The 22,607-nt window shown below is 41.8% G+C and overlaps 2 protein-coding genes across 9 annotated transcripts in view; one reads left to right on the top strand and one right to left on the bottom strand.

Moving 5' to 3' along the window:
- Positions 1-17,894, bottom strand: part of LOC109634907 (sodium/potassium/calcium exchanger 2) — a 48,501-nt gene extending 30,607 nt beyond the window's left edge. For 6 of the 8 annotated variants that reach the window (XM_069518704.1, XM_069518708.1, XM_069518709.1 and 3 more), the window contains exons 1-4: positions 17,756-17,894; positions 10,485-10,543; positions 8,702-9,307; positions 6,482-7,553 (exon numbers count right to left, since the gene is read on the bottom strand). In XM_069518704.1, the coding sequence (XP_069374805.1) occupies positions 6,482-7,384 (903 nt within the window). In that variant the 5' untranslated portion in view covers positions 7,385-7,553; positions 8,702-9,307; positions 10,485-10,543; positions 17,756-17,894. Of the gene's footprint in view, positions 1-6,481; positions 7,557-8,330; positions 8,484-8,701; positions 9,308-10,484; positions 10,544-17,755 lie in introns of those variants that run through there. The other 2 variants (XM_069518705.1, XM_069518706.1) reach the window with 2 other exon arrangements.
- Positions 17,816-19,427, top strand: rpl34 (ribosomal protein L34). Its single transcript, XM_020095727.2, has 5 exons — positions 17,816-17,877; positions 18,285-18,356; positions 18,447-18,546; positions 19,030-19,133; positions 19,305-19,427. Exons 2-5 carry the CDS (start codon positions 18,292-18,294, stop codon positions 19,387-19,389), a joined length of 354 nt encoding a protein of 117 aa, XP_019951286.1. The 5' UTR covers positions 17,816-17,877; positions 18,285-18,291; the 3' UTR covers positions 19,390-19,427.
- The last annotated feature ends 3,180 nt before the right edge of the window (positions 19,428-22,607 follow it).

Here is a 22,607-nt window from a genome sequence, read left to right as displayed (position 1 = left end):
AATTCATTTTAATCTCAACATCCTTCCACTGAAAAGTGAGATTGATGTTTTTGTGTACTGTACTTTTACGGTAATTAAAATGTGATTTCCCTGAAATTAGCTTGACAACTGCTTTTATTATCCAGTCAAGCTCAAAAGGAGGGGTGTATCTGTGCACATCTGGATTTGAGCTTCACAACCGTCATAATGGAAGATAATCCCATGCACACGTCACCCACGTCTAAGATAAACAGGTAGCTCATGTGGCACAGCCTGATATTACACTGTGAGGTAGGAGTTCACTTGGATAAAAATGAAAAGCAGCACAGCCAGCAGCAGCATGCACTGTTTTTTATGTGTGAACAGAAGGTGTATGGCATCAGCACTGGTGCTTAAATGCCCAAATCCACAGGGAAGAAACACAAACAGTCTGCTCCCCGCACAGAATCAGGTTTGTAACCGATCTTTGAAGCGCATCCTGATGGAAGATCTCGCCTCCGTGACGCTATTTATAGATTGGTAATGCATCAGAGGTCACACCTTCCATCTCAGCAGAACCAACATCTGCCTCGATACCCACTGGCTTATCCAGGGTCGATGATAGCAGGAATCTAATATTGTGGTTGGATGCAGAATCTAAACTAGACACTGATCTGCACACTCTCATTTCAACAAGTAACACATGTTTTACTTGAATGTCTCATTATTATAATTTCATTTGTTCAATCGATTACTGACGTCACACTAGTGATTTAATGGAAAGAGCTGCCATCTTTGCTTCAATTATTGTACAACGATTGTACAACTACTATTCAGCTACTATGTGCTGCTCTTTCTTGAAGATGACAAACTGACTTTGACTTCATCGTCATGACTGACAAACGCTGATTTTTGGTATGTCACGACGATCAGTACAAGTAGAGGGGGGGGTTGTCACTCCTCTGTCTTTCATGAAGCCACAGTGCACAAAGTGCTGGCTAATCTGATCTGTCTGAGCCCGTATTTTCAAAAGCAGCCAGTCAGTCCATCAGCCAAACAATGAGAGGCCACAAGATAACAAGATAAGCCCAGGCCAGCCTGGTGAGGTGGCCCTGAGGAGGGGGTGTGCAGATGATGAAAGACCCTTCTAATGCCATGTACGGCCGGAGTAAGCCTACTCTGCAGCACCTAATAAATCTGACTTCATGCCATGTCAGACCTGACCTCTTTCAGAGATACACAAGTTTTAAAACGATAAAATCTGTAACAATAGGTGTGTCAAGAATGGAATGGAAAAATAATACCACTTTCATTGTGGAGTTTTCCGCAGAAGACAGAATTGATTGGCATGGTTTACTGTGTCTTTCCTCTTGCATGCAGAAAGAAAAAGAAAAGGGGTTTGGACAAATGGCTGCTCCACTGAAACACCATCAGCATGCAAAGACAAATCTAGTACAAACACATCTGTTGCTTCTCTAGTGAAAAATGCTTGAATCAGAGATATTCCCACTCCTCCATCTTGTGCCGCCATGATCATTCCAGCTTGCGGCTCCTCTGTGACCTTGAGCTGTGCCTCTTCAGTGTGTACAGAGAGGATTCACCGAGTGTGTCAGCGTGAGATGTGTGCATTCAGATGGGGCATGAGGGGCATCAGGCATTGGGTGACCTTTTCCAACCCCTGTGCACATGCCGAGTGACCCAGTGCTCAGCAATCAGACCTTTGTGCACAGAGCGTGAGTCAACTCGGTCCCGTTAAGTCACCGACCACACAACTAGACTAAGAGGCTTAACTGAAATGGAACGTGCAACAATTAAAGGCAGTGATATTACATAGTGTGGCCGCCTTTGACCTACGAACCGCTCAACCTCCCAAGATGAGTGACATTCCACTCACCCTTTGGCATGAACGCAGAGGGGGCTGACTTGTGGAAGCACGATACATTTACTGCAACCAAACAACAAAAATACTTTTGTATTTTGCAGGACAATTTTATTGTATCACACTGCGATATGTTAATGTTACTTTATCCAGACCCTCATAGCAAAACAGATTTGGCCCAGATGTGGCCCACATCCTACACATCTCACATCTGGCCCACATACCACGTGGCATGATGGCACCTGATGCCAGATCTGGGCCACAAGTAAACCATAGCATTACCACATGTCAAACAAAGGTGGCTTGAATAGGGTTTGCTAAAAACATAAGGGCCACATTTGCTATTGTACAACTGGACAAGTTTAGGCTCACATCCATTTAGTCCAGGCCACAGGTCAGAATTGCCACATCATTGCCTGAAGTGGCTAACATCTATATGCTATCTGGGGATACACCACTTTTAAGGCCTTATTATCTGAAATCACTAGTTTAAAGTGACACTATTTCCCCTTAACCTGTATATGCTTTGTCATGTTTGTCTTGTAAATGGTTTTAAATTGATTTTAAAAAGGACATTATGATTTTAAACAGAATAAACGTGACTGGCTGCCACAGTTTACACGGCTGTGCGTCATTAGAGTTAGGATGGCAGAGGTGGTGTCCTAACTCTCTGGGCTGAGGAGGAGCGCCCTTGTTTTAAGATTAACCAGCAGCTTAGCACTCATTAGGTAAACAAAGGTATTAACCACCAACCAGGCCATAATTAATAGATAAACACTTCCATCCAACATCTGCTTCTGTCAAAGATGAACAGATGAAATCACATCATGCACGAGGATCAAGTGGATTACAAGATCCTAAGATCGTATATGAAACTGAGTTATTGAGCTGTTAGGTCTTTGACTATATAAATCAAAAGGTGAAGAAAATTCAAAGTTAAGCAATTTCTTTATATCCTCAGTGGGGAAAATTAACGTATGTATGTGAAATGCACTTAGAAACCTACAGAGAATTACCACTGTACTCTGCAGTTCTCCACGACTTTTAAGCATATTCAGCCCAATTATTTTGGTTCAACAGAAAGGAATTGCATTGTTGTGTCCTGATGAAACAAGCATTTGTTTTTTAAAAGCTATTAAAACCAACTGTACTCTGCCTACCTCTTTCACACGAAAAGTTTTTAAATGCACGTAAAGCCACTAAAAAGAGGCATTTAACTATTTAGTCATTGTCAGGAGATGAGTGTGCTTTCATTTTTTACCCCTCAGTGCATCATGTGGGTGCCGGACATCTTGCCATCTCGCCAGTGTTGCATCTTATGCGATACAAAGAAAAAAACTGTTGCACGTTTTTCCTGAGAAGTGGAAACTAAAAGGTACAGACGCATTTAAGGCTGTAAATGCCCGGAAGTTCAATGCATGTCATAACATCCAAAATAGCATCAAGACTGCCAAAATAAATAAAAAAAGAGTAATTTGACCCTGGTGTGAATGTAGATTTTTGCCATTCCCATTTCAGGAAAAGTTAGTGGTTAGCATTTTTTTTATCAGTGGAAAAGGGGCTTTAGTTGACGGCTAGCTAGTAAACACGTTCAGCAGTTAAGAGACATATTTCCTGAAGGGTTGGTTGAGACCAAAGTTTTCAGTCAATTTTTAAGTTGTCATTAGCATCAACATTAATAGTTTGAGTGACTGAATTTCTTGAGGATTTCAAACCTGCAGGGGTTTTTCTACAGCCAAGATTTGAAAGACCAAGAAACGATCCACATTCAATCACACCTTGAACTTGTTGGGGAAATTAAAAAAACTCTACTATGCATTTGTGCCCTAATTCCAAATCAGTCGTAAATCCATAGGATTATGTAGCACTCACGGCTGTGTTAAGTGGATTGAGAGATTATTGCTTTGAATGATGAGGTTGACCGTTGAACTGCTTTCATTTAACAATGACTTTGAAGAAACCAGTATCCTCTGTGTAGAAGTGAGATTTGACGGGTGTCTTTGTACTGAATCAATAATGTTTCACGTCACAAAATAAATAAATACATGTGAAAAATGCATTGCTCTCACAATTTATGAGCGAAGGAATTATAATCAAAGAAGTTTACTTTTACACAAGTTGCACAAAAGAAACTTTTCAGAGAACGAGAACACAGCAGGGGCGGTTACGCAACAACATAAAAGGCAGCGGTCACAGACGGTACAAAATTGACTGATGACTTCTAAATGTAGAACATCACACTTCTCTCAGAATCTAATTTTACGTGGTATTTATGTCGTAAATCGTTGATGGCCTGAAGCCCTGCAACCTGCGGATGACAAAGCACCACCTCTCCTCTGCTGCTCACTGCCTGTGCAATGTAACACACAACAGGGACATCCCAATATCATAATGCACAAAGTAATCTCAGGGAAGGCCATTTTAATCAAGTGTTCATTCCAAGGGCACAGCATCCACTGAGAGAGATGCTCAAATTATTAACTTGTAGAAAAACTGCCCTCGGTTCATCAAAACATAGAGAGTATCCAAACGCTGCTGCGAGGCTTGTAGGGAGCACATCACAACAACCCTTGCCTCGCTGGCTACCTGTGAGTTTTGGATTTTGATTTTAAGACTTGGCTGCTTGTATTTAATGCCTTGAATGGTGCGGCTCCTGCCTGTATCTGATCTGCTCACTCCCTATGAGACTGATCGCTGCTTTAGATACTCCGGCGGGGGCCCTACTCACAGCTGCAAAAAGCTTGACTTTCCACCGAAGGTGACCAGGCCTCTGCTGTGCAACTTATGTAACACAGGCAACCTGTGATTCGAAAGGTGCTTTATAAATAATAGTTGTGACTGCCACCTAAAAACACAGACAGACAAAGCTGATCCGAGATTTTGTAGGAAAATCTCTCGCTTATCGTTGCCCTTGCCCTCTCGTCTTACTTTCCACTGCTCATGTATGAAACACGCACATGCCTGCGAAATTGCCAATTAAATCTCAAAATAACACTCTTGCGTCTTGAAATACACACGTCCCCAAAGCGTCAGAGCTTGATTAAGAAAGGGTGTTTAGATGATCGTTTTCTAATAATATTTGTGCCTTTATGGTTTCATTAACCCTGTAGACCCCGACGCTAAAAAGGAGTTTAACTGGCAGTCTGTACCTGGTGAAATAATATGATGTCGTACGTTTTTTCAAGGCAGGATGCTGAGGGTTGCAGCCGAGGGATTTTTAACCCCAATGCATGAGAGAGGAGAATCTAAATGTGCTTTAAGAAATAACGGAGATGAGACATGATGAAGGAACCGGTTTCCCCATCATGAAAGGTTTGTCTTTCCACATACACAGAAACGCACACCTCTCTCTTGGCCAAAGTACCCAGAATCCATTGCACCTCAAGGTCACCTGAGTCTTCTCTGGCACTCAGCCTGTGCACCTCACTTCTCACTCATCTCTGAATCAAAGTAATGCAGCACAAATAGGACAGAGAAAAAAACAACTGCTCTTTAAAAAGAAGAGAGCGCGTTATTATTTTTAGCATTTTCGTGTACACGCTGAAGAGCAAATGGCGGCATTGGCTTCTTCGAGAGTTTCTCTCGACATTGTGCAACCTGGCGTTTAGATATCCTTTATGTACCCAGAATAAATCCTGGTTTGATGAAGGCTTTACTATATAACTTTCTCTAAATTTAATTTCCATCTCATGTCACAAAGAAATCTAAATCCGTCCGGATAATCTCTACACCGGTATCAAATTGCACTGCAGCGTCTTTTGCCCTCAAGTGTCATTGAGGGGGCGAATGTTATGTGAAGTAATGCAATGTTTTTTTCAGTTTGACTGTTAGAGATTTATTTTTAAGTAAATTACTGCACTAACTGTCTGTAAATAGCCTGAAGAGAATAAACATGGAGGCGAGCACAGGACAAACAAGACGCTCGCAGCAAACCTGAAACTATTTACTATTTGTGGTTCACCTCATCAAGCTACATGTTTACGCAACAACTTTGCTGTGTGGGAAATCTTTAACTGGGGAAAAAATAGCTCCTGAGATTTTCCAAGGGATTTGTTTGCCAGACTGGGACACAATTTGTAGAGCTTAACCCAGAATTACACATTTGACTCTGTTTTATTAATCCCACAGTGGAATACTGTATGTCAGCCCTGCTCCAGCCATATTAACGGCCAATGGTCAGTTTAACTGTAGAAAGCAGGTTCTAATGCCAAGAACATATATTATGAGCCAGTGTCATAAACCATATGTTTGGTGTCAGCTTTTACACATTAAATGATCTATGAGAGCAGGAGATCTGTGAAAATCTCATTTGAAAATGGTCATTTGGTTGCTGAGAGGGAAACAGTGTGGCGTTGAAAAACATGTCTCCACTAACAAACTGGGTTCATTTTCACTTTAGGCTCATCTGAAACAAGTATCAAAGCAAGTCTGAGAAACACATTGGCTGCATGAAATGTGTAAAAGAATGAGCGTGACTATGCAAATGACATTAAGGTCATTTTTTTCAACCAAAATAGTAAAATGCACTCCTGCCCACGTAGTGAAACTTCCACATTTTATATATAATTATATTTAATAGGAGATGGTGGTGGAAGGTGGTGGGAGAACTTAATGATAATAATATAGATCAAGAACCCAACTCACCTTGGGCTGCACCGCTACTTCTACCACTTGATTCTTGCTCATGCAATTTTTGACGAAGCCCTCCATGTTGCTGTTAAACTTCATGAAGATCACGTAGGCGGCGTAGCCCGAGAGCAGAGTGATACTTTCCCACATGGAGATGATGTTATCCAGGAAGAAGATGATGAGCAAGATCAGATCCAGGATGTAGAAGGAGACGTCGCGGAAGAGCGGCCACCATGTCAAGTTGAGGATCTCCTTGGAGAAGATGGCGCACATCCCAATGACAAAGAGAATATTGAAGACGGCCGAGCCCACGATGGTCCCGATGCCCACGTTGCTGTGTGAGATGAAGACGCCGATGATGGAGGTGAAGAGTTCTGGGGCTGAGCCTCCCGCCGCCATGAAGGTGGCGCCTGCCACGTCATCCGAAATGGTCAGCTTCTCTGTGATGACTGTGAGCGCCGGGACGAAAAACTCGTCGCACACTATGGCTAAGGCAATGAACATGTAGATCATGCCGAACATGTGGAGGGCCACCGCCCCTTGGCGCCGCTCCTCAAGGGTGAAAGCGTCGGGTGGGTAATCCCCCTGGCTCTTGTTGCTATTTGCTGTAGATTTCATGGCTATAGGAATGTCGGCTGACACATTGGGGTCCCTCTGGTGTTGGGTGAAAAGCAGAGTCCTGTGGGGGGCCGACTGGTGGAGACTCTCCTGGGGGAGCGCCGGCTCACTGAGACCGCCTGAGCTCCTGGTCAAGGCACTGAGGTAGACAGCACTTATGGCCACAAGGCTGAAAATTAACCCCAAGATTCGCATAGGCCTCAGCTTTTTCCGCAGACACCGGTGACTCTGCCGCTTGCAAGCAGCACCCAATATGGGTCGTCGCTCTCGTGTATCCATGCAGGCTTTATCTGAACCCATGGCTATGCAGCTCGTGGTGTCCTCACTCTCAGTGAATAGATAGGAAAAGGGTGTGGAGCAGGTTTTAATGGAGACAAAGCATGGTGTTGTCTTCAGTTTCAATTGAGTTGAAAAGATTGTTGGTGCTTTCCAGGGTCTGGTTTGCCAAATGATGTCTTCATATTAGCCTCTGCTGGCAAACGTCAAAAGAATAAAGAAGAAAAATTTTGATTAAGTTAGGGAATAAAGTCAACAGAGTGCAAAAACAATTATAATACTGGTTTAAATATTAAAATTCACTGTTTATTTTAAACACTGGAAAGTTAAATGAGACAAAGATTCATTGATTCTTTACCCAGTTTTGATAATTGCCATCGGTCAAGCAATCAGCAAATGCTAACTGAATTTCATCCATGGACAAAATATTTCCAATAAAATAAATAAAAAGTAAAAGTTTCACAAACAAAAGCCAAATCAACCAGTACCATCATCGGCGTAGCTTTGGAAGAGATGGCAATATTTTAATCAGGGATAATCTACTCCTGACCACAGCCAAAAGAGATCGTTGTAGATTAAGCCAAATATTAAAGTAAAAAATGACCAGTTACATGTGGAATACTCAGATTAAAATGTATATTTAATGCATAGTTTTGATAGTAATCAAATAAGGATGATTCTCCGAGCACACTGGAGTTAATCTCTATATCACATGAAATGAAAAATTAATCTGATGATAAATAGAGGATCTAAGTGAGATTTGCAGTCATTACAAAGAATAGACTCCATACTTTTATATTCAGTGTTTTAACTACAGTGCAAGTAAATTGAAACCACAAGAGACTCAAGCATAGAAGAGAAACTTGCTGCCTGGTCCGAGATAATGATGATGATGAAGGTGGTTTAGAAATATTCTGTCCAGCAAGCCGCATGGACGTATATTCAAAATGTGCAATCTTCTGTTTTTTACCAGGGAATTTGGGACTGAATGCGAAGGCCGACGGTGAACGGACACCACTTGGCTGACGCTGTGGCGCCGCCGTTCAGGTAAAAGCAGATAGAAAACACGCATCCCGTCCTGTTTTGACTTCCCGCGGATGCACGGCCCCTCCGGCTCCACTCACAACTCTGTCCACCCTCCCTGTCTGCCCTTCACTGGTGCCTGCGCCCTTACGCAGCGGCACCAGCACACAACAAACAGCTCACCACCATCAGCTCCATCATCATCACATCATCATCCCCGACCACAGCAGCCCAGCAGCAGTCTCCCCCCCCCCCAGGCGACGAGCATGGCCATGACGCGCGGACAGGCTGCTGGACGCGCCGCGGTCATTACCTTACCTTTGACAGAGGCGAGGAAAAGCAGGCGCTCAGGCACAGCAGCACGTTGAGATTCGGAAATCCTTTCCTCTCCGGTGCCCTCTTGCTCTCATTGAGCAAAAAAAAAAATGTGACCGCTCTCCGACGACAGAGGAGGAGCTTTGGAAGAGGAGGGGAGAGGAGAGAAACTGCGCTCACCTCTGTACCTCACAGCAGCAGCAGCAGCATCCCTCCCGGGTCGGATGAGAGAACATTACAAAATAAAACAAATCACCGTGAAGCAGAATATTTCACCGGGCTGCGCTCACCACGTGAAGCGGCTGCTGTGTGCATGAAGCCAGGTGAGCTGCAGACGGCGCATCCTCCCCTGCTCCGTTCACGCGGCGGGGGCTTTGGTGCTGGTGCGTATTGAGGGAGGAGTTGCCGTGGTTACACTGCAACGGAACTATTTATTTTTTTATCGTCATTATTAGGATTACTCCTCTGGTGACGGAACAGGTGGATGTGCTTCAGCTCAGCAGCCGGTGCATACGAAGAGCTTGGGTCATTTCAAGGTTATATATTGCACGGAGTTGGATCCATTTCTTAAAGATAGCCTGCGACGCGCAGGATTACTGTTTTACTCCACTAAAAACACACAGACACACACTTTGTAAGACTGGATTATATATATTTGAGTTCAGTTGCATGCAATTTCTAAATCATATTGTATATTATTGTGAACTATATAATAATAATGACAAGGATAGAATAGTGAACTTTATACAGCACCTTTCAAAATACAGCTCCAAGTTGAAAATTAAGACAAACGATGGTTGAAAAGCAATTTAAAACCATTAAAGCAAGAGAGAGGCCGCTACTGGTGTCCCACTGGTGCTCATGGAAGGGGATATAAAACATGTCTAAAAGAATGGCATGAAGAATCCAGGTCCATGCACTCAAACTGGTTTTGTCTAGGTCATCAGCATCAGAGATTTTAGACTCAGAATCAAGACAGAGAATTGCCTCCTCATCTTCATGACCATTTCAGTCGTAAAACTGGAATGATTGAGACCAGCCACGCTAACACTCTGAACAAAGAAAATCAAAAGCAATCTCTTCCATTTTTCATATTACATTCATTGTAAATTGCCCCTAGAGGCCAGGTAAGGTATTGCATATTATGTTCCCCCTGCACACCTGTAGTGACTGCAAATACTCTCTGTGTCAGTTTACCCTGATGATGTTGGTGTATATTAATGCTTCAAGCCCATTGAAATGTAGGTCTTTTACATTTTTCTAACCACTTTGAGTTCCTGCACCTGGACATAAGTTTTTCCTCCGAGGTTTCCTCCAATTTTAAAGCAATTTGAAATTCACAGAGATGTATACAACTATCTTACTAATTAACTAACTCAAAGCTAAGCTATAGGCTAACAGCTTCTATGTGTAGTTTGATATTTACTACAAAGCCATGATAGTGGTATCAACCCTCTACTCTAAATCACAGCAAGAAAGCAACTAAACTAATTCTCCAATATTTCACTAGGTTTTTGGCATTTTTAGTATTTAGTATGCGTATGCATTCTTTACATGCCAGTTTGCTTCATTTTGAATGTGTCACCAATACCCAGGCTTCATCTGTACAGGCCCCTGGGCCGCATCATCTCCACTAATGTCAAATAACCCCCTCCCCAACAACTTAGCATTAGTCGACGGGTCAAACCCTGCTGGGGAGACCCAGACATGCAATGTCCACACAGTGTGACAAAGTATGTGTGACACTAATGTCCTGGTGCTGTATGATAAATCATGATTCACTGACCTCATTGATTGCCCCCTCTCTGCTCTGCTCTCCTCTCCACCGTAGCCGCCTCTTGTTACCTAACAGGGAGCACAGCATTCATTTGAGTTACCGAAGATTTTCAATTGTCAGACATTTGTGACGACAATGCATTATGCAGTATTAGCTTAGTGGTAGTTATTGGTCATAAGACAACATTCCCTCTGAAAGTCTTTTAATAGTTGATTCGATAATATAACTACATTAAACATCACGTTAGATGTGAAAGCCTCCATCACACCAAAATGTTCCTTGGAGAAGTATTTTGATATTTTGGGGAAAATGCTTATTCTATTACTGTACATATTTACAATTTATTGGATAAGAACACTAGAATTGGGAGGAAAACTTGTGTTGTTGTGGTTTTAGCGAGGGTCACTCATCTTAACTCTTTCCAACAAAGTGAATCAGCATTTATCTATTCATAACCCATGAAGACTTAACCTTCATAGAGTAAAAGTCAATCACATTTCCCTATCACTGGACCAAAGTGCCTCCAAGTGGAATGAGATCGCACCCAAATGTCCAGATGACTATTAATTCTGTTCAAAGTGATTGAGATCGATTGTCTCACTACATCCATAATGCACTGGTTTTCACACCGGAGCTATTGTCACTGGGCTTCCTCACCAACCAGGCCCACGTTTTTTTCCACAAGAACAAGCTGGTGGCGACTGTCAAGCTGATTATAAAGAGGATCTGAGTGGTGAATGAACACATAAGTAGGGTGCATCGATCAGATGGCTGGGGTTTGATAAGACTGGACTGAGCAGCAGGGTTTTTGCCACCACCCATCTGTCATTATGAAGAATTAAAGAGCATTATGTCAATTTTACACACAAAGTTCAGTTTACTTTTCAGAGGGAGTACTTTTCCAACCTGTGAAATCTGTCGTTTTTTTTTTTTCAAACTGAGATTCAACATATAAACTTGAGGAGTGGGGTTTTAATAATGGGTTAAGGTTAAATTCAGAGCACAGGATTTTCTTTCGAACTGTGACCTGAGGCCATGGAAGCACATTTTTTGCTGGATGATAAGTTAAAGATATAATATGTAGGCATTCTTCTTTAAAATGTCAAAAAACAACGAGACCTATGTTACATATTTTGTTGACTAATGCACTGACATAATCCAAAATGTTTCCAATCATGTCCAAACTGAAAGAAATTCTGCTCACACCACTGTGACGTAATCAATATACGAATGCGGCCCCTTGAATTGTGTACATGACTTCTCACATCAAAACTCTCAAGTTCCAATTTAAGGGAGCATTGGTGACTTGCATTATGGGAAATGTAGGATCCAGAATTATCTGCACCTAAAAGACATTAAAGAAATCGTGGCTCCTTTTCATTTCATTATTTAAATTATTATTACAGTTATTCGTGAGAACCACAACTTAATATAAATCCAATGTTAAAAATCAGCAGAGTGCCCTCAACTTTAAAGTTTGGGGAAATTACATTTTGACTTTGAAGAGTGGGGATGAAAAGATTCAATTAAATTTGGGATTAAGCCCACTTATCTGTATGTTGACCCTGTGTTATAAACTTTTCTGCAGATAGTAAATCAAAAAGTAAGTTTGAATATTGACTCTTCTTCACAAACACTGTCACAATATCAGATCGGTTTACATTGAAATAATTAGCTGCATGAGCACATGCATCTTATCTGTAAACATCATCGTCACAAAAAGTGCCGGTGTGCCTGGCTCTTCAACTTAGATCTGTCAATATTTTTGCCTATCAAATGAGTTCCAATCCAGGCTGTCAGCTCTTTTTCAACAATGGTCCCCCCAGTGCATACGCAAGCCTCTGCTGCACGCCACCTCACGGGCCGCCCCCATCTGGCAATGTTTCCAGCATAAAAGTGATGACTTGCCACCGGTCAGGTGGGTTGCGGTGGGGAGGAAGGGGGTTTGGACAGGGTGATGGTGGCAATTGTTTTGATTTGTCCGAAATCTGTGCTCTGACAAAAACAACAGAAATTTCCATGCTGGCCCTGCCCCCTGCCCCCCACCCGGCCCACCCTCGCTTTGGCCCGACAGCTAAATCCGAGCCTTTGTGCCCCACATAGTTGTATGGATTTGTCAGCAATGGGGCAGGGGGCAGCGGGGGATAGACAGGGCGATGATAACCATGCAAGTTTTTTCCGGTGGAGAGGAAAGGACAATTGACTGAAGCAGTGTATTGAAGTATTTCTAATAAACAAGGACATTTTACTGACACTTGACAGATGAGGGAAGCAGTGAAAGTGGAGAGCCCTGGGTTAAGAGACTTTTCTAAGAGACTTGCTGTGGATTAGATGTTGAAACCCTCATATTAGCAACCCCCCACCATCACAGGTCTGCACAAAGAGGCTTGGATAGACCACCTGCCCCTTAGGAAAATGCAGTCAGCAAAACAAACTGTGCACAGGCACCAATGGGATGCTCGGAGTGTAAATAGTGAATCAACGAGGTAGAGTAAATGTCCCCCGAAAGACAAATGGCCTGAGTTTTAACACAATAGCAAGGCTGTTAAAAGATAACATGGGAGAGACCATTTTAGCTGAAAAACAAGGGGCGGGTGGGAATAATCATTTTAGCAGCATTAGTAGCTCTAAAATAAATTAATGAATTGATGATCCACTGATCAGTAAGACACTGCTTTCACTGGTGGTCCAAGTAAAGTGTAGTACAGCCAGCATTTTCAAAGGTGATAGGTTCAAACTAGTTAACATTGTTATCTCTACTCTGCCTGCTTTTTATTTTGGTGAGGAAATCTCTGTTTTTATATATCTTCATAAAATTTAAAGATTTCAGCACATTCCTCCCAAAAAATATGATCTACGTTTTTTCTTCAGCTTTGCAAGAGGCTCATTGACATGGTTCAGGCACAGTAGTGCTTTAACGCAACATAATGACAACAACATGGTCACAATCTAAGTTTAGTGTGTTAGCATGCTAAATCGTGATAATTAAAATAGTGATTATTATGTAATTCAATTTCCAGTTATTGGGTCAGGAACCGAATTAGCTATTGCATATAGATCATTGGTATCATTGAATAGTTCCTGTTCATCCTCAGGGAAACATGAATGTTATGGACTATGGCACATAATCGACCCTGCTGAAAGATTTCACTCATCCATTGCAGGAAGGAGGTACTAGTGTATTTTTTCTGAGGTGAGACTTCTAACTCAAAATGTGATCGCCATTATTAGCCTTTTACATCATCATCAGAAACTGAAAATTCTGCCGAAGCTGCAGAATCGAACACTTCCACGAACACTTCCACTTACATGTCCACATTCTACATTTGGCTGAAAGCTGTTAAGCTACAGTATTAAGGTAGAATACATTATCTTAAAAAGATTTCTCTGCTGGGGTCATGAGCTTAGCCCAAGTAAACAAGTGAAAAATCCAATCAATGTTTGCCCTCTGGGACCATACAGCATTTAACCGTCGCAGGACAGAACAATGCTATGGAAGGACAAACAGGACAGAGGAGTCTTATTGATCTGCTCGCTCCATCCTTTACTTCACATGACTAAAAGCAGGTGGGACAACGCATGTAGTTTGTCCTTGTGACCTCTGGAAGCTGTTACTTAATATCTCACGGCTCTATATCCATGAGACGAAGACAAAAAGTAGCCTTTCGATTTTACGCCAAGGTTTTCAAATTTTGATCAAACAACGACCAAACGCTGCAGCATTTTTTTCTTTGGCTGTCATCGTTCATTGAGAAGTCTGTTGTAAAGAAGGACGCCATTGATACAGGATGTGCGCTGCATTATGAGGTTAATCCTCCCGTTGACAGTCCCACAGATGGGCCGACCTGCTGGGCTGCAGGGATGTGTTTTTGGAAGCAGGGGAGGAAAAGAAGTTGAAAATCACTGCCACCCTTCTGGTTAGTTGAAGGGAGCGAGTGAACAAGTGAGCTTGAGGAAAAAAAAAAATACTCGACGAATGGAAAAAAAAAAAAGTGGAAAAATGTTTCATGCTCTGATGTCATTAGGAAGGCGAAGGCAGAGCTGTAATCCTATTTTAATCGCAGTGGATTTATTAAACAGGAGCAGCAGGTTTAAATCTCAGCAGATTACACAGAAGGCCCAAGGAGATATGGAGGGGTGGGGGTTTGGGGTGGGGAGGATGGGGAGGCTTGCATAACCAAGTGCACTTAAGGTGATGTGGTTCATCTTTGACTGGTCAGGACTGACAGAGCAGGGGAGGGGACGTGGGGCTTCCTCAAAATTTAAAGACAAAAATCCTCTCAGATTATCTAAGAATCCTGAATTTCTTGGATTAAGATGGAAATTACACATTCCATTGAGATGTGGTCTGAGGCTGAGTGCCTGTGGGCACTACTAATTATTTGTGCGCACATGCACCTCAGTGCCCCCAGTTGGCGCAAATTTCCCTGGCGCCCATTGTCGGAGACCTCTCTTGTACAACGGGTTAATCTCAGGTCACATCTGGACTTAATTAAATCATTCCCTTAACAGATCGTGTCGAACAAGCTTTCACCTATAGAGGACACAGGTTATCAAAAAAACGACATTCTGCATATGAGGAGCTGAGGGTTATTTATTAAGTTAGATATAGAAGGATAAATAAGGTGCAAGTAGTTGACAAGCCACACTCAAAAAGACTTAAGGGAACACTTAATAATCACAGTATAACACCAAGTCAGTTCAACTTCAGGGATATCAAGGAAGAAGTGATTGTGAATGGGTGCAATGGAGAGGCAAAAGCAAGACAACCCTCAAAAAGGAAATGGTTTTACATGTGGTGGCCACAAACAATTGCACCATATGTAGCCTTCATTTCAAGTCAGCTTTAAATAATGACATGACAAACATCATTGAGTGGTTTGTTCTGTTAGTATTGATAATGAAACAATAAAAAAACAGGGTGAAATAATTAAATGTGAAAAACCAAATGCAGCCCATAACGAGTCCAGATTAAGTGAAGCACAAGCCAGACAGGTAGTGTCTTCCATTAAAAAAGATACAATGAGGAGACACACTGTACAGAGCCTTGTGTAGTCAGTGAACTTTGCTTTTGCCAAATGCTTCCAACGAACAGGGCGCCAAGCTCACCATCTGTTGGCGGAGCTTTGTGATACAGCACCTCTTTGATTACGGAGACATTCAGGGCAGTTGCACTTATTTTTAGAGATTGGACATTTGGACGCTGCAGTTTCCAGTACCTGGCCATGTCAGCATGAACTGTTTCTTTTACAGAGAAATGTTCAAAAGGCACAGATGCTTTGAGATGAGTAATAATAATTTGAAAATTGTGTTGCAGAAAAAGCCAGCTGAGATCATTTACAGATATTTAAAAAATAAACTTTTCAAAAGGATTTATGGGAATGGTTGTGATGATGAACCTAATCAACACTTTCAGAGCAATAAACAGCCTCGCTCCTAAATACTTTCAAGGACCTGTTAAGCTTTGATGTGCGTGTGATGTGCCCAGTGTGCTAATATAAAAGGAGCGAGTTTTGTAAATCAAAATAAATCTTTGAATTAGGGAGGTTTTTCAGTGATTCCTTTCAGTTATATTAGAGAGAGGATATCTTGGTGTATGTGTGAGGTGAGGAGCTTAATGTTGTTGTGAGTGGTAGGGGGTGAGGACGAGTCATCGTGCCATTAAAATACGTTTTCTTTGGTGTCCTCACCTGTAGAAAAAGGTGGGACTAAGTCATTAAGTGTGAACAGGTTTTTTTTCCATAATGGACAGTTTGACTTGTCAGGCTGGATAAAAACTGGTGCAGCCACTTGCATTCATTCAATAGAGCTGTGGTCCTCTCAGGTGTGTCACTCAGCTGCACCACTACAACCACACAAAATAGAGGGCGGCCTTGTTGTATTAACCGTATTATAGATGACACCTATGCTGGGACATGTAAAAAAGAGCCACTCTGCCTCTCAGACAACAGTCTCTAAAATAATTCCTCCCTTGTGGTTAAAGCTATGGAACTTTTACAGAGCAACGGCGCCCTCTGCAGCCACAAGTGGTGACTCATTTTGCTCACTAAAACTTACATATTGTTGCTTTAAAGGTACAGTGTGTAGAATTTAGTGATAGCTGGTGTTGAAATTGCATGTTGAACACCCCTCACCTCACCCTCCCCTTCCAAACATGAAAAAGAACCTGTGGCAGCCTTCAGTTGTCATAAAAACTCAAAAAGTGTTTAGTTTGTTCAGTTTGGACTAATGTAAAAAACATGGCGGCCTCCGTAGAGAGGGTCCCCTTGATGTAATATAAAGTATTTAAATATAAAGGGCCTTTTCTTGGGTAAAGAAAACTACAATTCATACAATTTAGATGAAACGAAGTAGTTAAAACATTGTGAGGATTATTCTACATTAAATATCTGCCAATAGTTCCCTTTCACCTAAATCGTACACACTGGGCCTTTAAATAGGACGTCAATTTATCTGATGAGTGTCATTAACTAATTAAAAGGTTCACAATTGCAACATCAAGAACTTGTTCTGACCTGCACCTCTGTGTTACAAAACACATGAAAAAAGGCTGTTGGTTTGATTTTTGTGCTGCTGAATGTGAGATGATATAAAGCTGATATTCTGACAAAACAGAAATAATTTAAGACAAATTCCTTTTGTTTTGAATTAAACAGTGTTCCAGAGACACAGTCAATTAAATTAGATGCACTTTAACGTGAATTTCTACTGTTTGCATGTGCTGATCTCACTAAACTATGAGCCAAAATGTTTGACAGATTAAGAGGATTTATTACTTACTACTTGTTTTAAAGTCCAACCTATCTTGTAGTAGAAGTTATATTGATATTTTATCCTGCTATGAAATCATTCTATAGTTGACAAATGATGTGTGAAAGAATGAATTGATGCCTGTGAAGCTGTCAGAGTATAACTCTCTAAATGTTCTCCCCTTTAGAGTAACACAGGAGTAAATGGCAAACTTCCTCCCCCTGCTGGACACATTTAGGGGTAACATTCAGTTCTCGAGGACTCCTCTAATTATCTCATACGTGAGCAGTGTTAATACAATTAAGATGGATGTCCTTCCATAATTGCTTTGCCTCTATTCAAACACTTTTTTAGAAAAAACAAAACAAGGACTGCAACCTGTAAATCGACCATAAAGTGGTTGCAATTGGCTGCCCCACTGGAAATATTCTGTCCCCTTCGTTTCGATCGGTGAGGACAATTTAATCAAATATCAAAAAATAATAAAGCATGTTATCAAGTTTCTACACTCCACGGGTTTTCATACTGACCTCGTGTGTTTTGGTAGAGGAACCCAGAGCACCAGCAGGGGGCAGCGCCGGTCTTGCTCGGGGGGAACTTTAACCTCTGACACACGCCTTGCTCCTTCCTCTTCCGGTTACGGCGATAGCAGGTATGGCGGCTTCTGTTTTCCTCTCAAAGATTATAGTCTGAAAATCCACCGCAATCCTTCGATTTAGAAGTAAATGTGTCGATTAAAAGTTTGCACATAACTAAGAGAAACTAAACTGTCCTCAACGATGTAGAGATTTTAGTAGATGGAGGGGTTTATGAGTATTTTTAATCATGCTGTCCCCAGTCTCTGAGAGGCCGCTGATGGAAAACAAGTGATAATGGAGAATGGCCGCTAACAACTACGCCAATAACGTATTTAACGTGTAGTTGAAGCTTTACATAATGTCCCTGTCGCTCAAAACTAAATGAATTGGGTTAATGTTTTGGTCAGTCGGTCACTTCGGAGCATGGCTAGCAGAGTTAGCATCCTAGCATCACTTCTAACCGGGAGCATTATGTTTACAGCTTCAAAATGGTGCAGCGCCTGACGTACCGCCGTAGGTTGTCCTACAACACCGCCTCCAACAAAACCAGACTGTGAGTGAGCTTTTCAACTCAACCTGTAGTGTGTGTGTCTGTGAAGCTGCAGCTGTGGCTGACAAGTATTATTACCGTCCTGTCCCGCAGGTCCCGGACACCAGGTAACCGCATCGTGTACCTGTACACCAAGAAGGTCGGCAAGGCCCCCAAGTCAGGATGTGGCATCTGCCCAGGAAGACTGCGTGGAGTGAGTTCTAGCATCCTAGTGTGGTCAAGGGTCCTTGTTCTATGAAAGCATGTGGATCTCCCGCCTCTGCTACATCAGTGTCAGATAGGACATGATGGCATGGCTCTTTATGGACCATACCTGAAAAATAAAAAGTGGTGTCATTCATGAGAACACACAAACATGTCCAGAGTGTGTGGCATTACGAGCTGCAGCCACCTCTCTTCTGAATAATGTGGAGGATTTGATGATGTGAGTGTGCCCATGCAGAAAACCTCCCGCTGCTATGTGCATGTGTGATAGGCAAACCCTGGGTAATGTCTGTAGCCAATTCTCTGGATTTTACCAGGAGGTCATGTCTTCATTAGTTTGTTATAAATGTAGCAGCTGACTTTTCTGATTAATTTACAACCCAGAAGTTGGTTGTCTGCCAGTGTGCAGACAATCACACTTTTCCACTGCTGCTAACATGTTCTGATCGTGGCTTTGTTCTTTGTCGCACAGATTCGGGCTGTTAGACCTCAGGTTCTGATGAGACTCTCCAAGACCAAGAAGCACGTCAGCAGGGCCTACGGAGGCTCCATGTGCGCCAAGTGTGTCCGCGACAGGTAAGAAAAGTATTTCTCATCTCATGAGAAACTGGGGCAATGCTAGAATTTGCGGCTGTGACGAGAACTTTAAATTGAAAACAGATTAAAATCCACTGTTCTGGCATAGATGATGTTGGTGCAAGATTTGAATTGCTTATGCATTTATGCTTTCTTGCCTTTTATTTGTAGGATCAAGCGCGCTTTCCTGATTGAGGAGCAGAAGATCGTCGTCAAGGTGCTGAAGGCACAGGCACAGAGCCAGAAAACTAAGTAAACTGTATTTGAATTGCCACAATAAAAAACGACAACAAATCCATTGCCTGCTATGATTCATATTGCTTGACAATAGGAAATGCAACCACATTTCTATCTTTATTGTTGAATTTACATCAGGTTAAACAACATGGGTTTAAATGCTTGACTGAATTAAAGAAGTCAAGGTACCTTAAAATCACACAAAAGCTTAACAGTGTAGAGCATGCATCTGGGAGCAATCTATAGAGTGCAGATGTGAAGGGGACTGACTGGCCTGTACAACGAGGTCCTGCCAAGCACTCAGCAAAGAGCATTGGGAAACAGCCAGGGCAGAAGAGGGGAATCAACGCCAATGGCCCCTGTGGTGAGACTGCCCAGACCATAGACCACATCCTCAGAGGTGCCCACTGGGTCCCCCTCACTCTGACAAAGACAAACACAGAAAACATCCTGCAGTGATATAACCCATTTAAATTGAAGATAAGACTTAATCCTGGAGGAAATTTTGCCAGCTTCAAGATTGCAGAATTAAACAGTTCAGTGAAAAATGTATTGCAAATGAAATGAAAAGTAAACTGAGTAATGCAGAACCAGGGCCTAATTGTAAAATAAACAGAAACTACAATAAAATCAAGTTACATGAGAAAGAAACTAATACTAAACAAAAATGTCAGTAAGGTCAGATCTTGCACATCATACTGACATAATATGAATAAAATAAAAAAATTATAATAAATGAAACAAAGAACTTAATGTTATAGTCACATGAGAAACTTGACTTCTGTAGAAAAAGACGACTGATGTTGCAAAATGAATCAAAACTAAATTTAGGCTGAGTATATTCTTAAAAGGTACAGTGTGTAGAATTAAGTGATATCTAGTGTTAAAATTGCATGTTGCAGCTGAACATCTCTCACCAAAGAACCTGTGGCAGCCTCCAGTTGTCATAAAAACTCAAAAGGTGTTTAGTTTGTCCTGTCTGAACTAATGTAAAAAACATGGCAGCCTCCGTAGAGATGGTCCCCATTATGTAAATATAAAGTATTTAAATATAAAAGGCCTTTTCTGGGGTAAGGGAAACTACAATTCAAACAATTTAGATGAAACAAACTAGTAAAAAGGATGAGGATGATTCTACATTAAATTTCTGCCAATAGTTCCCCTTTCACCTAAATCTTACACACTGGACCTTTAAATAAGCTTTTCTGCTAGAACACTACTGTATTTGCTGTCTTAGGTTCACTAGTTTTTTTTGTTTATACTGTTTTGTCTTATCTTGAATTGTATCAGCTAGAAATTTAGTTCCCCTCAAGTGTTTGAGAGTTAAAGAAAACCAGTTAGAGTGAAATTCTGCTCTGCATCTGCCAATCAGCTTGCGCCCTCACTGCAACTGTTTGCTGTCCTGGCTCCTAAATGGTGGAGCGATCTCCCCCAGTGACATCAGGACAGAACAGAAAGTCTACACATCTTCTGCTGCAGATTATAGACACATCTCTACCGACTACATCTTGGATAAAAATAAAGAAAAATCCAGTTTTCTTGCACTTATATGGCACTTACATGTAGCACTTTTTGTTTGGCTTTTATGAAGCAAATTACTTGCTCGATTCTTGTTGTTCTGGGTTTATTGTAAGTCGCTTTGGATAAAAGCGTCAGCTAAATGAAATGTGATGTAATATTAGGGATGTGCTCTTTTGAAAAGAACTAAAGATAATTAAAGGCTTTAGTCTTTGGTTCAAGCTCAACTTGTTGCATGATTATTGTCTGAATTTCCAGGGTGGAGATGTCGGATGACAGTCACAGGTTCTCTGTGATATTACTCCACCTCAGCTCCAGCACCTCTTTTCCTGCAGTGAATAATCAGCTCCTTAGTTTTGCTCACGTTGAGCAGCACACTGTTCTCTGCACCAGTCATGCTGATGATGTTCCAGGCAGCATAACATTCACCACAGCTTCTTCAGACTCTTTCACACCTGTCACATGTGCTCAGTGTGAACCGTCTGTTCACCTGTGAAGAGAACTAATTCCTCATTATATGAATTGTTGCTGCTGTCATTAATAATCACTAACATGTTTACACTGTTATTGTTTTCATTATAACTAGTAAGAGCTGATACCTGAGGGTGTAAATGGTCTCTCTCCCCCTCCCCACAATCTCTTCTCTCCCCTCTTTTCCACCCATCTTCCCTCTCATCCCCATTTTCCTTGCTACCGGTCGAGGCAGATGGATGCTCACGTTGAGCCTGGTTCTAGAGGTTTCTTCCTGTTAACGAGGGAGTTTTCCTCTCCACAGTCACCAAAGCGCTTACTCATTGTGGGAACTGTTGGGTTTCTCTATATAAAAAAAGATTTTAAGGTCTTGACCTACTATGTAAAGTGCCTTGAGATAATGTATATAATGATTTGGCGCTATACAAATAAAACTGAATTGAGACATACACACCTGAAGCCTGCTGGAGGCCCTTTGTACAGCTATGGCAGTGCTCCTCCTGTTCCTCCTCGCTCAAAGGAGCAGATGCCGGTCCTGCTGCTGGGTTGATGCCCTTCTACAGCCCTGTCCAGCTCTCCTTGTGTAACAGCGGGTCTCCTGGTATCTCCTCAATGCTCTTAAGACTGCTGGGAGACACAGCAAACCTTCTGGCGACCACACGTATGGATGTGCCTTCCTGGAGGAGCTGGACTACCTGTGCAACCTGATCCGGCTGCAGATACCTCCTCATGCTACCACTTGTGACAAGGACACTGGCAGGACACAAAACTAAAGAAGAATCAGTCAGGAAAGATAAAGACAGAGCACCTGTCTGTGGCCAGCATGTAAAACCATTACCCTTTTGAGGGTTGTCTTGACTTTGCTCTCCATTGCACCTGTTGTCACTTTAATTTGCACCAAAGCATATGAAACTGATTCATTATCACTTGTGCTTCCTAAATGGACAGATTGATATCCCTAAAATTTAACTGACTTGCTGTTATACTGTGACAATTAAGGCTAATTTTCTTTTGAGCAATGTAGATAAAAAACATTGTCTTATTTTAACAAGGAAACTGATGCTGTTTTGAGTTATATCATAAAAACAATAATACATTTTATTAATAGGCACCTTTCAAAGCACTCAAGGTCACCTTACAAGGCTGAGATACAAACAGAACAAAAAACAATGTATCAAAAACATTAATAAAATGAACAGTGAATAAAACATTTAGTTTGCAAAATGGCAGACAATCAAACTGAATATG

The sequence above is a fragment of the Paralichthys olivaceus genome, chromosome 22 (genome assembly GCF_024713975.1).
Source record: "Paralichthys olivaceus isolate ysfri-2021 chromosome 22, ASM2471397v2, whole genome shotgun sequence".
In the NCBI taxonomy this organism is placed as follows: domain Eukaryota; kingdom Metazoa; phylum Chordata; class Actinopteri; order Pleuronectiformes; family Paralichthyidae; genus Paralichthys; species Paralichthys olivaceus.
Note: the sequence above shows the minus strand (reverse complement) of the source record. Positions and strands in the feature narration are given on the sequence as shown.